Source organism: Indicator indicator, chromosome 2, assembly GCF_027791375.1.
Source record: "Indicator indicator isolate 239-I01 chromosome 2, UM_Iind_1.1, whole genome shotgun sequence".
NCBI classification, from domain to species: Eukaryota; Metazoa; Chordata; class Aves; order Piciformes; family Indicatoridae; genus Indicator; species Indicator indicator.
In genome coordinates this window covers 33,194,778-33,210,558 of record NC_072011.1, presented here as the reverse complement: position 1 = coordinate 33,210,558, position 15,781 = coordinate 33,194,778, and the positions used below count along the sequence as shown (strand labels likewise).

Sequence of the window (15,781 nt, the reverse complement as noted above, 5' to 3'; positions counted from 1 at the left end):
GAGGCAACTAGGAAAGCCTCCTTGGAATTCAACCTCGCAATGGAGGCCAAGAACAAGGGCTTCTTCAAATACACTGCAGGAAAAAGTAACACCAGAGGCAATGTAGGCCCACTGCTGAATGAGGTGGGTGCCTTGGTAACAGAGGGTACAAAGAAGGTGGAGTTACTAAATGCCTTCTTTGTCTCCATCTATACTGATGGAGACTGTCCTCAGGAGCCCCCGACCCCCAAGGACCCAGAGGAAGACATGGCAAAGGAGGAGTTGGACTGGGTTGATGAGGACTGGGTTAGGGAACAGTCAAGTAATCTGAGCATCTATAAATCCATGGGTCCTGATGGCATGCACCCACAGGTGCTGAGGGAACTAGTACAGGTCACTGCCAGACCACTCACCATCATCTTTGATTAAGTCCTAGTGGCTGGAAGGTTGACCATGAGCCAGCAATGTGCTCTTGTGGCCAAGAAGGCCAGAGCCATTCTGGGTTGTATTACAAGCGGTGTGGTTAGTAGGTCGAGAGAGGTTCTCCTCCCCCTCTACTCAGCCCTGGTGAGGCCACATTTAGAATATTGTGTCAAATTCTGGGCCCTTCAGTTCAAGAAGGACAGGGAACTGCTTGAGAGAGTCCAGCACAGAGCCACAAAAATGATTAAGGGAGTGAAACATCTTCCTTACAAGGAGAGACTGAGGGAGCTGGGGCTCTTTAGTTTGGAGAGGAGAAGACAAAGGGGTGACTTCATTAACATTTATAAATATGTAAAGGGTGAGTGCCAAGAGGATGGAGCCAGGCTCTTCTCAGTGATGCCCAATGACAGGACAAGGGGCAATGGGTGGAAGGTGAGGCATAGGAAGTTCCATGGAAACAAGAGGAAAAATTATTTCACTCTGAGTGTGACAGAACACTGGAACAGGCTGCCCAGGGGGGTTGTGGAGCCTCCTTCTCTGTCTGGATGCGTTCCTGTGTGATCTGGTATAGGTGATCCTGCTCTGGCAGGGGGTTGGACTAGATGATCTTTTGAGGTCCCTTCCAACCCCTAACATTCTGTGATTCTGTGATTCGAGGACAGTGACCAGGGAAATCCTACAAAGAGATGTGCTAAGGATTGCACTTTTCAACATAACTGTAGTGTAAAGGGAGCAGAGAATGAGGCAACCAAATGTTCAGGACATTGAAGACAGAAAGTCAAATCTAAGTATTCAGAAAACTCTCCAGTGCTAAGTGACCTGAATGATGAAACTCATTCCTGATCAAGTACAAAGTTGTGAACACATGAAAAATTCTACATACTGACACCTCTCAACCAGTCTTTATTGATCAAGAAACTAATCTGAGTAACTAAAGGAAGCTTTATGAATGCAATTTCAAAGCTTACTAGCAGTAAACTGTTAAACACTGCAAAGACAGAAACAAAGTAGAAAACATCACTAGGCTATCATAGGAATCGCTGGTGTCTCCACTTTACTCTATGTTATTCTAATTCCCTTCTGTCTTGAGGAAGTGTAAAACAAAAAAGGTAGCAAGAATAACAAATGAATGGTATAGAGCAGCCAAATACACAAGGATTCTTGTGGATAAAACTAAAGAAAGCTCTTACAGAGGACTATAAATACCATGACTATGCAGCAGCAAAGGGCACATGAAACAGCTGCGTAGTGCCACTTGAAAGAGAAAAATAGCAAGACATAAAAGAAGCTATTGGTTGGAATGTCCAAAAGTAAGCAAACTTTCAAAACAGCGCATCCATAAGCTGCCAAAGTTACTGGCACGTTATTTTGTGTATACCTGGGTCCCACACAGGTTTAAACATAGGTTCAAGGAAGGAGTAAACACTTTCAACAAAATGGTACGAACAGGTAGAAACTGCAGATCAGAAAGACAGGGCTGCAAACTGCAGAAAACTGTAAGAATATATTAGAACTTTCAAAACAAGCTTATTCTTTTTCTATATTCATTCCTACACATACATGACTGTCAGAAAAAAACAAGTCAGAGGACAAATATGGAGTTAGATAGATCTTTTCTGACTTCAAACAGCCACTCATATTCTACTTTAAAATGTGACGGAATTTGCTCAGTTTCATCCTAAAAACACTGGTTCTGTTTACCATCAAGACAGCAAGCTTGAAAACAAAAAAAAAAAAACAAAAAAAAAAAATCACCAGACCTTTTCCCGTGGAAATGAATGAACACATGCTGGAATTAACTCATTCCTTAGTCTTCAGATTGATAAATTGGACAGAACTACCCAAGGCAGATTTCACAGAGCTCTTCACATAAGAGTTCTTCCTTTCACAATCACTTGAAAAAAAGCACATTTCCAAGACACTCATTTCTTTGATTTCAAAACACTTTAACCCACTGTCATCTCAGCTGGCTCACATCTCGAGCTTAAATACATGTAACATATTAAATAAATAATACTTACAAATATTGGTCGGGGAGCATAATCTTCCTCAAACAAAGTCTGGAGTGCATAAAGAGCTGCCTATAGAAGAATTAGTTGCAAAATATTAATGGAAGTTTCAGAAGTTCTTCGTTTTTGTGGTTATTTGTTTGTGTTGGTTTCATGGTTTGGTTTGGAGTTTTTTGGGGTTGGTTGGTTTGGGGTTTTGGTAGTTTTGTTGTTGCTATTTATATTTAAAAAGTACATTTATAAACGTTCAATTTGCTATCTCAAATGTCCTGCAAGAACTTAACTACGCTCAAGAAGTTTCACTCTTACCACTAACATCTTCCAGATGTTCCAAAACACAATTTGTTAACAAGTGCAAAGGAAGTACTATGAGGTAACCAAATACAATCAAGACTACTCTGAAACTCAAGTCATGTCAGCATGTACTTCTCCCTAAAGCAGCACAACTGCCACTCCAAACACAGTTTTATGTAGCATTCTCAGTACGCATTCACTGCCTTTAAACCTATTTAAATGTCCTGCAAAGGATTCTAACCACCACAAATTTTTCAAAGAACTGCAGTGAACCCTTAGAAGGTCCTGAAAATTACCTGCTTCCTTACACTAAGAAAGTTTCATGCAAACATGAGCTCAGCACCACGTTAAGCCTACAGGATCCTAGCCAAACCTCAATCATAACTGGTCAAATCTGCAAAGGGCAAGCCATGCCACTGCACACATTAATCAGCCCATGACAAAAGCTTAAAGAAATACTGTGCAAATATCCAGCCAGACTTTTCCATGTAAAACTGCAAGACAGTTCTAAGTGCCCTAATAATTCCACCACCTGCACTGAGCAATTATTTGATAGAGGCGTCAAAAATCACAGGAATTGTGGCATATTTCAACATATTATTTCTTCTGTATTAACCTCTGAATCCTCCACTCCCAATTGCTCTCTTCAAAGCTGAGCGCCCAGAAACCCCACACTTTAACAGGACTGCCTCACAAGCTTTCTCAAGCCTGCAAACAGACACTGGACATTCCCTCTCTAGTGTGGATCTCAAGTATCCTTTGGGCAGACATACTTAACTGAAAAATACAAACATCAGATATATTTGGAGGTGTTTCACAATACAGCAGAGCTTCTGGGAACAGAAGACAGCTGGCAGAGACAGTCAGAAACATACTAATGGCATATGTTAAAAGGCAAATTAAATACTCTGGAACAGGTTGATTAAAAAACATCTCCTCACATTTCACCTGTTTGCTCTCAAATGAAAAGTCTTTTCATATATTTAATAAGCAGTAGCTGACAGCTCTTACAAGCACCACAATGAATTCCCTTAGGTAGTACACCAAATACTTGTATTACTGAGTATCTTTTTTTTCCATGAGTCTCACCTTGGCATTGGCTGTATCAAATACAGTTTCCACTAACAAGATGTCAACTCCTCCATCCAAAAGTCCTTTGGCTTGTTCCTTATATGCTTCAACCAGTTCATCAAAAGCTGTAAAATAGGAATGATGTTAATTTCATCTGTAGGTATCTCTATCAAGACTATTGCTTAAATTAAATAATGGTTATAAATACTTATGTTCCTGTAATCTGGTCTCTCCACAGATGGTGACACAGAGAGCGTTCTGTTTGTTGGACCCATGGCTCCAGCAACATATCTCTTAATTCCTAAATGAAGACACAGAAAGAAAAAAAATAATTAAAAAAAAAACCCACAACACAATTCATCTGTGTTTTTACATTGATAGCCATATGAATGTAAACATCAAAACATGTATATCATTCAGAAATGAAGAACTAGAAAATAGGAAACTCCTGGCTCAAATCAAGAGTTTGATCAGCAGAAGATTACACAGTACAGCTAAATTTTCATTTTAATCCTATCCAAGAAGTAGTTCATTGTACACAAAAAATAGAAGAACATCTATGAAAAAGACAATTGGCTTAATTTTTCTTCTAAGGGTCATTCGTCTCTGACACAGGAAGCTTCATTCCATTACTTTAAACAGATAGCATAGATTTGTCCTGGTATTTTTCACTATATAGTCTGATCAGAATATTCTGGTATGTGTTCATTAATAATCATTAATTAAAGCTATTTCAAATCTCACAATTTTATTGCATACTATGAATCACATCAGTAACATTTTATCTGGATAACAGCAGCACTGTTAGCTTGAAATACGGTTTGATGCCAAAAACTACTTGTCTTTGAAAGACAGCATTGTCTACAGCAGAGTAAACGAGCTCAACCCTCTCATGTAAAGCCTAGAAGGTAAAAGACTGCACATTTACAGATGGGCACATACTAAACACGTTCCAATAGTCTCTGAGTAAAATCACACCACAGGACTTACGCTAGAATTAACTGATAATCTACATTTACCTACCATCCGCTATCCTAATTCTGTAGTACTAAGTACTAAGACTTGTATCATACAAACCTACGCAAATTACAACAGTCCCTGCTCAATTTAGTTTCTCTAAAACACATCTGGAAGATGTGTATTACAAGCAGTCCAAAACAGGAAGGCAAAGGACAGGCATCCTGCAGAACTGTTGTGAAGGCACCCTATGCCCAGAATTATGCCCCAAATACTGCCAAAACTTGTCCCAACATGTTTTGCTCATATCCCCTCTTCCCCTTCCTTTCTGGAGTGGGTGCTCAGCCCAGCGCTGAGAAAACAAAAGGCCAGGAGTCAGCCAGCTGCGGTCAACAACCCAACCTGCCTTCTTTGGGGTAAACAACATCATGCACCCACCACATGGGATGCTCATGCTATGCTTGTGCTCCTTCCAAGTACTAGCCACACACTCGGTCATAGGCTGAAAGGTCTAATTAAGTCTGACCATTGGTCCAGTTCAAGGCTCAAGTAACTTATAAATATTCCCTAAATGGTAAACAAGTCACTCTTTGCTCTTGCTTCTATTAAGTTCCATTCATGTGCACACATACTGCCAGCCTCTGCACTCCAGAGAGAAGCCAGCGACCCAAGAAGTGCCACCATGCCTCAGTTCACCTGGAAGCCTGCAAAGAGTCCTTTGCTTCACTACAGCTTACCGTTGTATCTCCTAGTTCCAGTAGGAAAAGCTGCCCCTGTACCATAAATGGATTGAGACCCTGTCGGTAAGATTTGACATTATGGGGAGGGAACTAGCCTGAACCTCAGCAGTTCCAAGCGTCTGCTACAGCTACCAGCAGCAGACCTGCAAGCCAAAGCAGCCTTTGTGTGCCTGCTCACAAAAATAGACCCCACAGTCGCAGGAGAGGGGAGCCACCGCCCGCAGCACTCCACAGCCCTCTAAGTCAAGCTGACGAAGGGTGATTCAGATCTGGGACCACCTGTGAGCGTGCCATACAGTCTCATAAAGGACTGCCTTGTAACCCCATTGAAGGGAAACAGTCGCCAAGACGAACTCGGCAGCGCTCGCACAGCCTAGAGCGAGCCAGAGGAAAGCTGTACCGCTCTGCTCTGCTAAGCTAGTTGCTAAGCTATGTGACGCTGGCTGCCTGCGGAGACTGGTTCTGGGGACCCAGCTGGGGCTGGTCCCTGCCGAAGCTCGGGGCTTGCAGGACTGGTGCTGGCTCCCAGGGACAGCTTTCTCCTCCCGCAGCAGCGTTGGGGTGAGGCATAGACTTCCGCCAATCAACCGCCAGCCCCTGGACGGGCTTGGGTGGCTCCCTCCTGGAGCTGCTAGAGAGCATGGGTGGGCGCAGCGCGGCTTTCCTATGGCCTCTCTAGAGATCTATGAGCCGTCAAGCGTCTTGTCAAATCGCCATCTGGTGGACAAGCGTTGGAATTGCACATTCAGTTCTTAATTGAATAACTATTTCATAATTTTCCTAATTGGCTTCAAATTGTTAAACTGCCAATTTATGGGATATATCCACGATCGTGCACTAGATTCTGCATATAAATATTGATAAAATGTTATTAGTAATGTTTACTATTAGTAAAAATAATTTTCATATTTCCATATTTTCATAATTCATAAATTAATAACCTCAATTACAAGAACACACACAGATCCTACAAACATGCTTAAATTAGTATGGTATGAACAGGGATATGAAATTGATACTGTATCTAAAAAGAAGAGTGTGAATGTCTGCAATTTATGTCCTTCTGATGTAAAGCTATTCTCTAGTTAGCAACATTTCAAAGACGGAAGCAATACACTCAAAACCACAAATGAGTAAGAAATTAAAGTAAATACTGCTTACCTGTCTGAGCAGTTACATAATCTGCTGCTTTTCTCGCCACCTGTGCAGAGATTCTGTTTAACTGATATGCCTAGAACAATCACAGAAAATCACTGGGTGACCTTTAGTTCAGTACAGCATAACTCATCCTCAGAGAAACACACCACTTCCATTCAATATCTCACAGCACACTCTGAAGGCTCTCTAAGCCATACAAACACATACAGGCACTATTACAAAAATCAAAATGAACAGCTCTGCATATCTCAACAACAGACACAACAGGTCTCATCCCATATATGCCCCAACCTACACATGCTAATCACAAAATTTCTCTAAGATACTAATTAAATCCTTCTGAAAGAGAGGACTTTGAGGACAAAATTAACCTACTTTTAAATTGACTTTTTATTCAAGTAGTGTATTTTCAAGTATTTTCTTTCAGCAATTTCTCAAATTCTCAAAACAACACATAACAGAAAATAGATATGACAAACGCCAGCTTGAAAGGACTTCTACACACACTGGCACAAACAACACATGAATACTATCCAGGAAAAAATGCAGTTCTGTTGTGGCATTTGGCAAGTTGGAAGGACTGAAGCAAAATATCCCTGTTCAGAAGTGAGACATTCTGAGAATGCTTGAAGGAAATCTAAGACAAATTATTGCCTGTGCCTTCATCAACAAGAGGCACACTATGACTGTCACACATGGCAAATACAATGAACTACTACCCCATCACTGGCTCAAGAAGAAGAAATGCAATCTATAAACACAATACCAATGGACTTTGGGAATAAGCTAATCTTGCTTGCAAAGACAGTTTAGCACTCTTACCAAATGTTCAAGACCATAGTCAGCTTGTGCAACTCGGGTACTGCTGAAAGTGTTGGTTTCAATGATGTCAGCACCTGACAGCAAATACTCCTGCAAGACATGAACAACAAAAATCCTCCAAAGCCTCTCGAACCAAGATAGGGAATGAAAGCAACCCAACTATTTTGTGTCATTCAGCTGACAAAAAGTCACAAATCATCTAATGCAAAGCAAACTTTGAAGGCCTTACTCAAAGGCACAGTGGTCAAAGCAACAAAAATGTTCCATATAACCGATCTTTGGAGTTTTTGTGTCAGTCACACACTTTCTGTCAACAGGTGAGATTTATAGACTGACCTCTGCCACCAAGTCCAGCAGCTGGAGCACATTCTAGATTTTTGCACAGGGACATATCTGGATGTAGTCCAATTGCCATCAGCAAGCAAGGGCTGCTGTGGGCAGACTTAGCAAAGGCGTTGGTTAAACAACAGAGGATTAGAAAATTTAAACATTATGAGGGAAGCTGTACAGCACAAGAGCATACTGTGCAGATCTATACTGAAGGGTCAAACCCCAAAACATGCCCTAACCCAGACAATGAGTTAAGCACAGATGAATGTGCAAACCTGTACACTTCCTGGGGTCCATATGGTGCAGGCAAATGTGTAGCATGTGTAATTAACCTTATAAGCACCTGTGAATGTGCAAACCGGGACACTTCCTGGAGTCCAGATAAACTTGTAGCACATGTAATTAACTTTGTAACACACCTGTGAACTCTCTGTGCCACTGGCCATATTTGGATATGCCCTATCCTATAGGTTCAGCTATCAGGTTTCTCTGTTACCAAAGGGCATTAATTGTCTTGGGACAGTATTTAAACCAGCCAAGAAGGTAGGCAATTTGCCTTGTTCTTACCACAAAAGAGACAAGAGCCAAATGCTGCTGAAGTTGCAGCTGAAGGGTCTACCCTAGCAGGCCAACTATACCTGGGCCTTGTTTTCACACAGACAGCAATAAGAGCCAAATGCTGCTGGAGTAACACCTGAAGAGCCTGCCCTAGCAGGCCAACTACACCTGGGCCTTGTTCTCACTGAGAAAGCAACAAGAGCCACATGCTGCTGGAGTTGCAGCTGAAGAGCTTGTCCTAGCAGGCAAACTACACCTGGGCCTTGCACCTGGACCAAGACAACCAACACTCTGAGAGCCCTGCACCAGGGGCAGAAACAGGAAAAGCCCCAAGGGAAATGAATCCCAGAAGAGCCATGGAAAGGCTGCAGCCTGGCGATAGAGCACATGAGAGAGAGGACCCCTATCCCTCTCCAAGCCAAGAGAGACTTGAATTATAGTCCCAGCATCTGGGACAGAGAAGCAAGCCATGAGTACCCAGCTAATCTGATACAGAATCCAATTTGTGGGAAAATGCAGATCACAGCACCTTTATTCCCATTTTTAATTGCTGTATTGGAAATTCTTAGATCTGCGCTTAAATCATTTAACTGTCTTCATATGTGGAATGCAATACCCACAACCATGTAATAAAACCTCTAAATATACTTTATAAATAAGTCACAGCAGTGTTTGAAGATACCACCACCAGGAAATACTAAATATAAAATATACAAATACACACATTTTATTACAAGATCACATTAACTTTCTAAATAACGGCCCAAAATCACAAAACAATTGAGCCTTCTGCTCCATTTTCATTGTCTAATTTCCACTGAAGTAAACTGAAATATTTTTTTTCTAGTCTGCATTTTTACAACCTCTATTGGTTGCCCTCCTCCCTCCCTAACTCCTCTTTTTGATCAGGTTAACCCTTAGGTGACCCCTGCATATTCAAAGAAATTAAGATATCTGAAGTGCTAGGAAGTCAAAAATACTGATGGGGCCATTACACATAAACCACTAAGATTTTCCTATAAGAAACAGATGAGCTCAGCAGGTTCAACAGGGCAAATAATTTCTTGATCCAAATAGCAGCAGAAAATAACTAAATTGGCTTTAAAACATGTCTTGCTGCAAACTAACACATCTTCTCTGAATTCCTTGTGATACATATGGAAATATCTATAAATAGCCATATGAAAAGGATAAAATGAAAGAAAATGAAATAAATAAGAACCTACAATTAACAGAAACGCAAAAACGTATTTAAACTGACAGTGCTTGAGTAACATTAAGAACCAAGACATGAATGTTGTGCTCAGATAACCAGAACAGTCAAATCTGCTCATTCTTTTCTCATGGCTACCTACCATGCTCTTTCCTACCCCCAAAAGAGAGAGTGAAGAGAACCAGTAGCCTGTGGCACGGAAAAGAGGATCACAGAGGCCAAATTCACCTTCCTTCTCTTGTCAAGACATAGAAATCAGAATCACCTACCTTGTGTATGTCACAGATTATATCTGGTTGAGTTAGACTGAGAAGGTCATTATTGCCTTTCAAAGGCCTTGAATGATCTTTAAATTCATGCCCTCGGAAATCCTCTTCTGATAGGGCATATTGCTGGATCATGGTACCCATACCTCCATCCAAAATCATTATCCGCTCCTGCAGAACGGATTCAATTTCATCTGCCATGTTTTTCTGGGCATCTGCAGTGAGAAAATAAACCCACTATTTAGGCAGCTTTGAAATTCCCTATCTATACATTTGTGCAACTTAAGCCCTTATTTAAAAAACAGAAGACAATAACTAATCCCCAGCTGCATCTATGTACATATATTTACACTTAAATTGTCCTTCACCTAAGTATAGTCGACTACTCAGTTAGATGCAGAAAAAAAAGAGTATCAAAAAAAGAGTATCAAAAGTTCACAAGAGCATACATCAAACATACATCTATATAAACTAGTCTCCAATACCGAAAAGGTGTTAATTTCCACCACAGCAACACCTGAACAGCAACACAGAGTTGCCTGGTGGTACCAGACACCATGCTGTAAGCGGAACACAAACACAAATCAGAAACTAGTAAGTTTAATTCAAAATAAAATATTTTTTAAATCTACTTTTAATTGTCTATATCATTATGATAGAGAAAAACAAAACCAATTCTTCAACTGAATCCTGAATTCACCTCTTTCTAGAATTAGAGAAGTAAACAAGGTTTTTGCACTTCTCTTGGTAAGCAAACACCAAGATACTCCAAGAGATAACAACCTGGGTTTTCTTTTGCACAAATGCAGTAAGATCTTTTCTTCCTCTGCAACAATGCCAGATAAAAACAAACCAGGGTTAAGTCTAACAGTGACTGAACCAGAAACCTGTAGAAATTTCAGACCTATCATCATATGATATATCATATCATATGATATATCTGTGGTGAAGGCACCATATGCCCAGAATTATGCCCCAAATAGTGGGACAATTAATAGTGGGCTGAGTGGGTACTCAGCCCAGAGCTGAGGGGAACAAAGGCCCAGGTACCAGCCAGAAGGCAAAAACAACCCCAATCTGCCTTGTAAGGGACAAACAATTACATGCACCCATCGCATGGGATGGTCATACTACTGCCTAGTAAGGGCATAATTCTAGCTTCACACTTTCTATAGGCTAAAGCTAGTTTTTGACATGAGTGCCCTTTGGCCAAATCCAGCCTTGAGAAACTTACAAGTATTACCCCAACTTGTAGAAAAGTTGCTCTCCTTTTGCGCTCTCCCTTTGCTAACAATCTGTCTTTGCCTGAGCTTGTAAGCTCGCAAGCTCACTGCTTTTGTGCTTAAGTCTTTGGTGCTAAGCTCCATAGCCATTGCCAGCACCCTGGGAAGGCTGGTGAGCCTCAGTTTACCTGAGGAATCTGCAAAGGAGATCCCTTCGCAGAAAGCTGCAGAAGGCTATATCGTCGAATGCCCAGCCCAAACAGTAGGAAGAAGAGTGTTTTAAAGAGGACTGGACCCCCAAGGGTAAGACTGCCCAATTGATGGGGAGATAGGACTAGCCCAAGCTTGGCAGTCCAAGTGTCTGCTACAACCACAAGGCAGCAGACTGACGAGCCACAACCTCCTGCTTACTGGCTCGCACAAGCAGGAACCGCGCTCAGCCGCCTGTGCGTGACCCCGCCGTTCACGGGAGATAAAGGGAGCCGCTGCCTGTGCCTGCTCCGCAGCCATGCGATGCCAGGGTAACTCAAAGTTCGGATCACCCTGAGAGAGAGTCCCGCCCTCTCCTTTGAGTCAAGCAAAGGAGTGCCTCGTAAACTTAAACGGGAAGCAGTCACCGAGAAGAATTGGCATCGCCAACTCCTTTGAGCCAAGCAAGGGGAAGCCGCCACTCCACGTAGCTGCGGCCCTTCCCCAGGGCCGCTCCTGCCGGCCCCAAAGCCCGTCACTGCGTGAGGACCGACCCCATCCCCACCTGTTGCGGTGCAGAATCAGAGACGCCCGACCCTGCCTACAGAGAACCGTCGCCCCACCCCGAAGGGCCGGTCCACCACGGACCGCCCTACCGGCCCCGCTGGGACAACCCCATCCAGGGAGCTGCACCGGCCCTGCCAGCCCCCGGCAGCCGCAGTTGCACCCAGGGACTGCCCCACACCACCCCCACTCCGCTCCTGAGCAGCAGCTCCAGAAGGGACCACAAGCCCGTGGGGCCAGCCACGGCCGCCGCAGCTGCGCCGAGGAACTGCCCGCCACCCTGCCAAGGGAACCTGCTGACTGGCAAACGTATCGCCCCCTCCCACCTCTGCGAGGGAGAAGAAAAGCCGTTGTCACCTCCCAGAGGAAAGCGCTCCCCTCCTCCGCCCTCCCTACCCCCTGCGTAGCCCAGCAACTACCTTCGCTACAAAGGACACTGTTATCTTTCACATGCTTTCCACAAGCTAACATACAGTTCAAAGCCCGCGCCTCACGTAACATTTCTACTGCAAGCCTCTGCTCAAATTGCCTCTGAAGCACTGTTACACTTTCGCTATACATAGTTAAAACCGCAGTGTCTAGTCGAGTTGCCATCTAGCGGACAAGCGGCGGAACTGCATCCTTCGTTTCTTTATCCAAATTAATTCTGTAAATATTCTAATTGGGTTCAACATTGTTCAAACTAAACCAGTTATGAGATATATTTCACAATCGTGTACTAGAATTTGTAAATAAAATAGTGATTAATTGGTTAATAATTTAAAATTTCTTTTCATAATTCATATTTCATAAATCATAATAAGCTCTCCATCACAGTATCATATCATATATCATTATGGTATCAAGGTGCCAGATCCTGCACTTTGGTCACAACAACCCCAAACAACAGTACAGGCTTGGGGAAGAGTGGCTGCAAAGCAGCCCAGTGGAAAAGGAGACCTGGGGGTGTTGATGGACAGTCAACTGAATATGAGCCAACAGTGTGCCCAGGTGGCCCACAAGGCAAATGGCATCCTTGCCTGTATCAAGAACAGTGTGTCCAGCAGGAGCAGGGAGGCGATCGTGCCCCTGTATTCCGCACTGGTAAGGCCACAGCATGAGTATTGTGTTCGGTTCTGGGTACCACAGAATAAGAAAGACATTGAGGTCCTGGAGTGTGTCCAGAGAAGAGCAACGAGGCTGGTGAGGCGTTTGGATGGCATGTCATATGAGGAGCAGCTGAGGGAGCCGGGGTTGTTTAGTATGGAGAAGAGAAGGCTAAGGGAAGAAATCATCGCTCTCTACAACTACCCTAAAGGAAGTTGTAGTGAAGCTGGCATTGGTCTCTTTTCCCAAGTAACTAGTGACAGGATGAGAGGAAATGGGTTGGAGTTGTGCCATGGGAGGTTTAGATTGGACATTAGGAAAAACATCTTTACTGAGAGAGTGCTGAAACATTGGAACAGGATGCCCAGGGAGATGGTGGAGTCACTATCTCTGGAGGTGTTCAAAAAGCATGTAGATGTGGCATTTCAGGATATGGTTTAGTGGTCATGGTAGCAGGGTTATGGTTGGACTCGATGATCTTAAAGTTCTTTTCTAACCTTAATGATTCTATGATTAGGAATGAAGACACAGTATTGTAATGCTTTAATATCCCAAACAAAGCCCATCCCAATAATATGAGACATTAAAGAAAAAAAACAAAACAAAAAAAAACAAGAACAAACACCACAGAACCCAAAACAAAGTAATCCTACTTCTCCTCTTTTGAATGCATGCAGAATCGTTTCAGAACAAACACAAACATACATGCACATCATAAAATAATCAAACAGCCACTTTACCAAAATAAAACAAAAACCCAACAAACAACTTACAAGAGTGGTACCTCACATCTTTCACAATCATGTAGATTAATAATGTGTTATTCTCCATCTCCCTGCATTCAGCTTGGGCTTACTCACTTAGAGAAAACATTTGGTTTGCATTTAAGTTATGCATTATCTTCAAAACATTTGTAAAAAAATTATTTCTGAAGCAAAAAAATATCCTTACATCTCATTACAACTTACAGTAGTACTTTAAAATCATTGGCAACTGCTCAACTGATTTGACCTCTTTCCTTCTGCATTCTTGCAACGCAACTTCTGCTTTGACATCAGTACTGTTAAAAAACAGCTGTAGAGAAAATGAGGCCAAGAGTTATTACAAGGTTACATTTATACCAACACTCCATAAAATCAGCTCTAATCAGATGTAGTCTCAGCAAGAAGAGAAGCCAAATAAAATTTACTCAATAACAAATATGAAGCATTTGAAGGGAGATTAAAATACAAAAAAGCCACTCTCATGAGTTGAAGGTTTTAACACCAGAGAGGCAAGCACAGAACGTTCTTACACAAGAGCTTAAACCTACTTATGTTAAACCATCAAATTGTTAATGAAAAAAAAACCTCAGTCCTTGAGCCAAAGGCTTTCAGAAGCAAGACTCAAAAAATTGTTTCTGACACTATGTCTGCAATGCAAACTCCCATTGTCTGCAACTCGTGCTTTGCAAGAGCTACAGTCCAATGGGACACATGTATTAGAGCTTGCTTTTGCTTTAACGTAGCCTCCTAAGCAACACCTTGATGCCAAGTGCTGTAGCCCAGACAGCCAAATCAGGCCATTGGAGCCCTCCCAGAACCAGTCCTCCTTTCTCTAGGCTTCTGTCCCTTTTAGCTACATGTTTCATATCTTGGGTTTAAGGAACAGAAGGATGCTCTTTACCCTTCCCCAAAGAAGTAAAAGAAAATGCTCCACACAGGATTGGAAAAGAATTGGAAATTTAAATGGAAGTACTATTCACAACTAAATACAAAAATATGCAAAATACATCAATTCATATTTAGCCTTGGCCCAGTTCTCTCCAATCTGGGCTTTACCAAGATCTGACTAGGCCAGAACCTTCCCAAAACCTTCCCCTCACCAGGCCAAAACCCCAGGCCTCAAATGCTCCACCACACCCCCCATACCTTCCTACCCAGGCCCAAACGACGCAGTAAGAAAATCAGCTTGCCCACACGAGACCCCACTACCCCACAAATACCAAAGAGATAAGAGTCCAGCTTGGAGGTGAGAGAGAGAGGAAAAGGGTGGAAACAGACAATTATGCCCATTTATTTAGGGGAGTAGATGCAGGATTATAGGAATGAAAATAACAAAGATTTTTTTTTTTCTGGTGTCCACCTCCCTGCACCTCTCTGGTTCTCTTAGATGACTTCCCTATGGTATAGACAGTCTTAAACCTCAAGTGAATTCAATGGGTGGTTCTCAGCCTGTTTTTTGGATGACTCCTCCCCACCGTAAGAAATAGAAGTGTCAATACCTAAACTATCTACAGACCTCTTCTTCACACTAGAGCTGCCCTTACTGAACTCTTTCTCACAGAGAACCCATTCCCCTGAAGGGCTGGTATTTCAAACCTGAATTTTCTTGTCCTTTGGAGCCACAACATTTCACAACTATCTTTCCATATACACTGGGAGCAGATTTAGTTTCGCTTTAAATTCTGAACCTCACATAGCCTGTTTTGAATCACAGAATCATAGAACGGCTTGAGTTAGAAGAGACCTTAAAGATCACCTAGTTCCACACCCCCCCCCCCTGCATGGGGGATGTCCATAGGCATGGACACCTCACTAAATCAAAGCCTCATTCAGCCTGGCCTTAAACATTTTCCAGGGATGAAGTGTCTACAACTTCTCTGGGCAACCAGTTTCAATGTATCACTACCATCATAGTAAAGAACCTCTTCCTAAGGTCGAATCTAAATCTACCCTTTTCTGGTTTAAAACCGTTGCCCCTTGCCCTACCACCACATGTTCTTATAAACAGTCCCTCTCCAGCCTTTGTCCAGGCCCCCTTCAGGTGCCAGAAGGCTGCTCGAAGGTCTTCTCACAGTCTTCTTTCCAGGCTGAACAGACCCAGCTCCCTCAGCCTATCCTCATAGGAGAGGTACTCC

The 15,781-nt window shown here is 42.6% G+C and overlaps 1 protein-coding gene across 1 annotated transcript in view; it reads right to left on the bottom strand.

The window, feature by feature from the left end:
- The window catches only part of MTR (5-methyltetrahydrofolate-homocysteine methyltransferase), a 45,778-nt gene extending 34,585 nt beyond the window's left edge, over positions 1-11,193 (bottom strand). Inside the window, exons 1-7 of the mRNA XM_054396835.1 lie at positions 11,055-11,193; positions 9,824-10,035; positions 7,454-7,543; positions 6,635-6,704; positions 3,985-4,077; positions 3,795-3,901; positions 2,424-2,483 (exon numbers count right to left, since the gene is read on the bottom strand). Of these exons, the coding sequence (XP_054252810.1) occupies positions 2,424-2,483; positions 3,795-3,901; positions 3,985-4,077; positions 6,635-6,704; positions 7,454-7,543; positions 9,824-10,035; positions 11,055-11,193 (771 nt within the window). The remainder of the gene's footprint in view (positions 1-2,423; positions 2,484-3,794; positions 3,902-3,984; positions 4,078-6,634; positions 6,705-7,453; positions 7,544-9,823; positions 10,036-11,054) is intronic.
- Between the last annotated feature and the right edge of the window lie 4,588 nt (positions 11,194-15,781).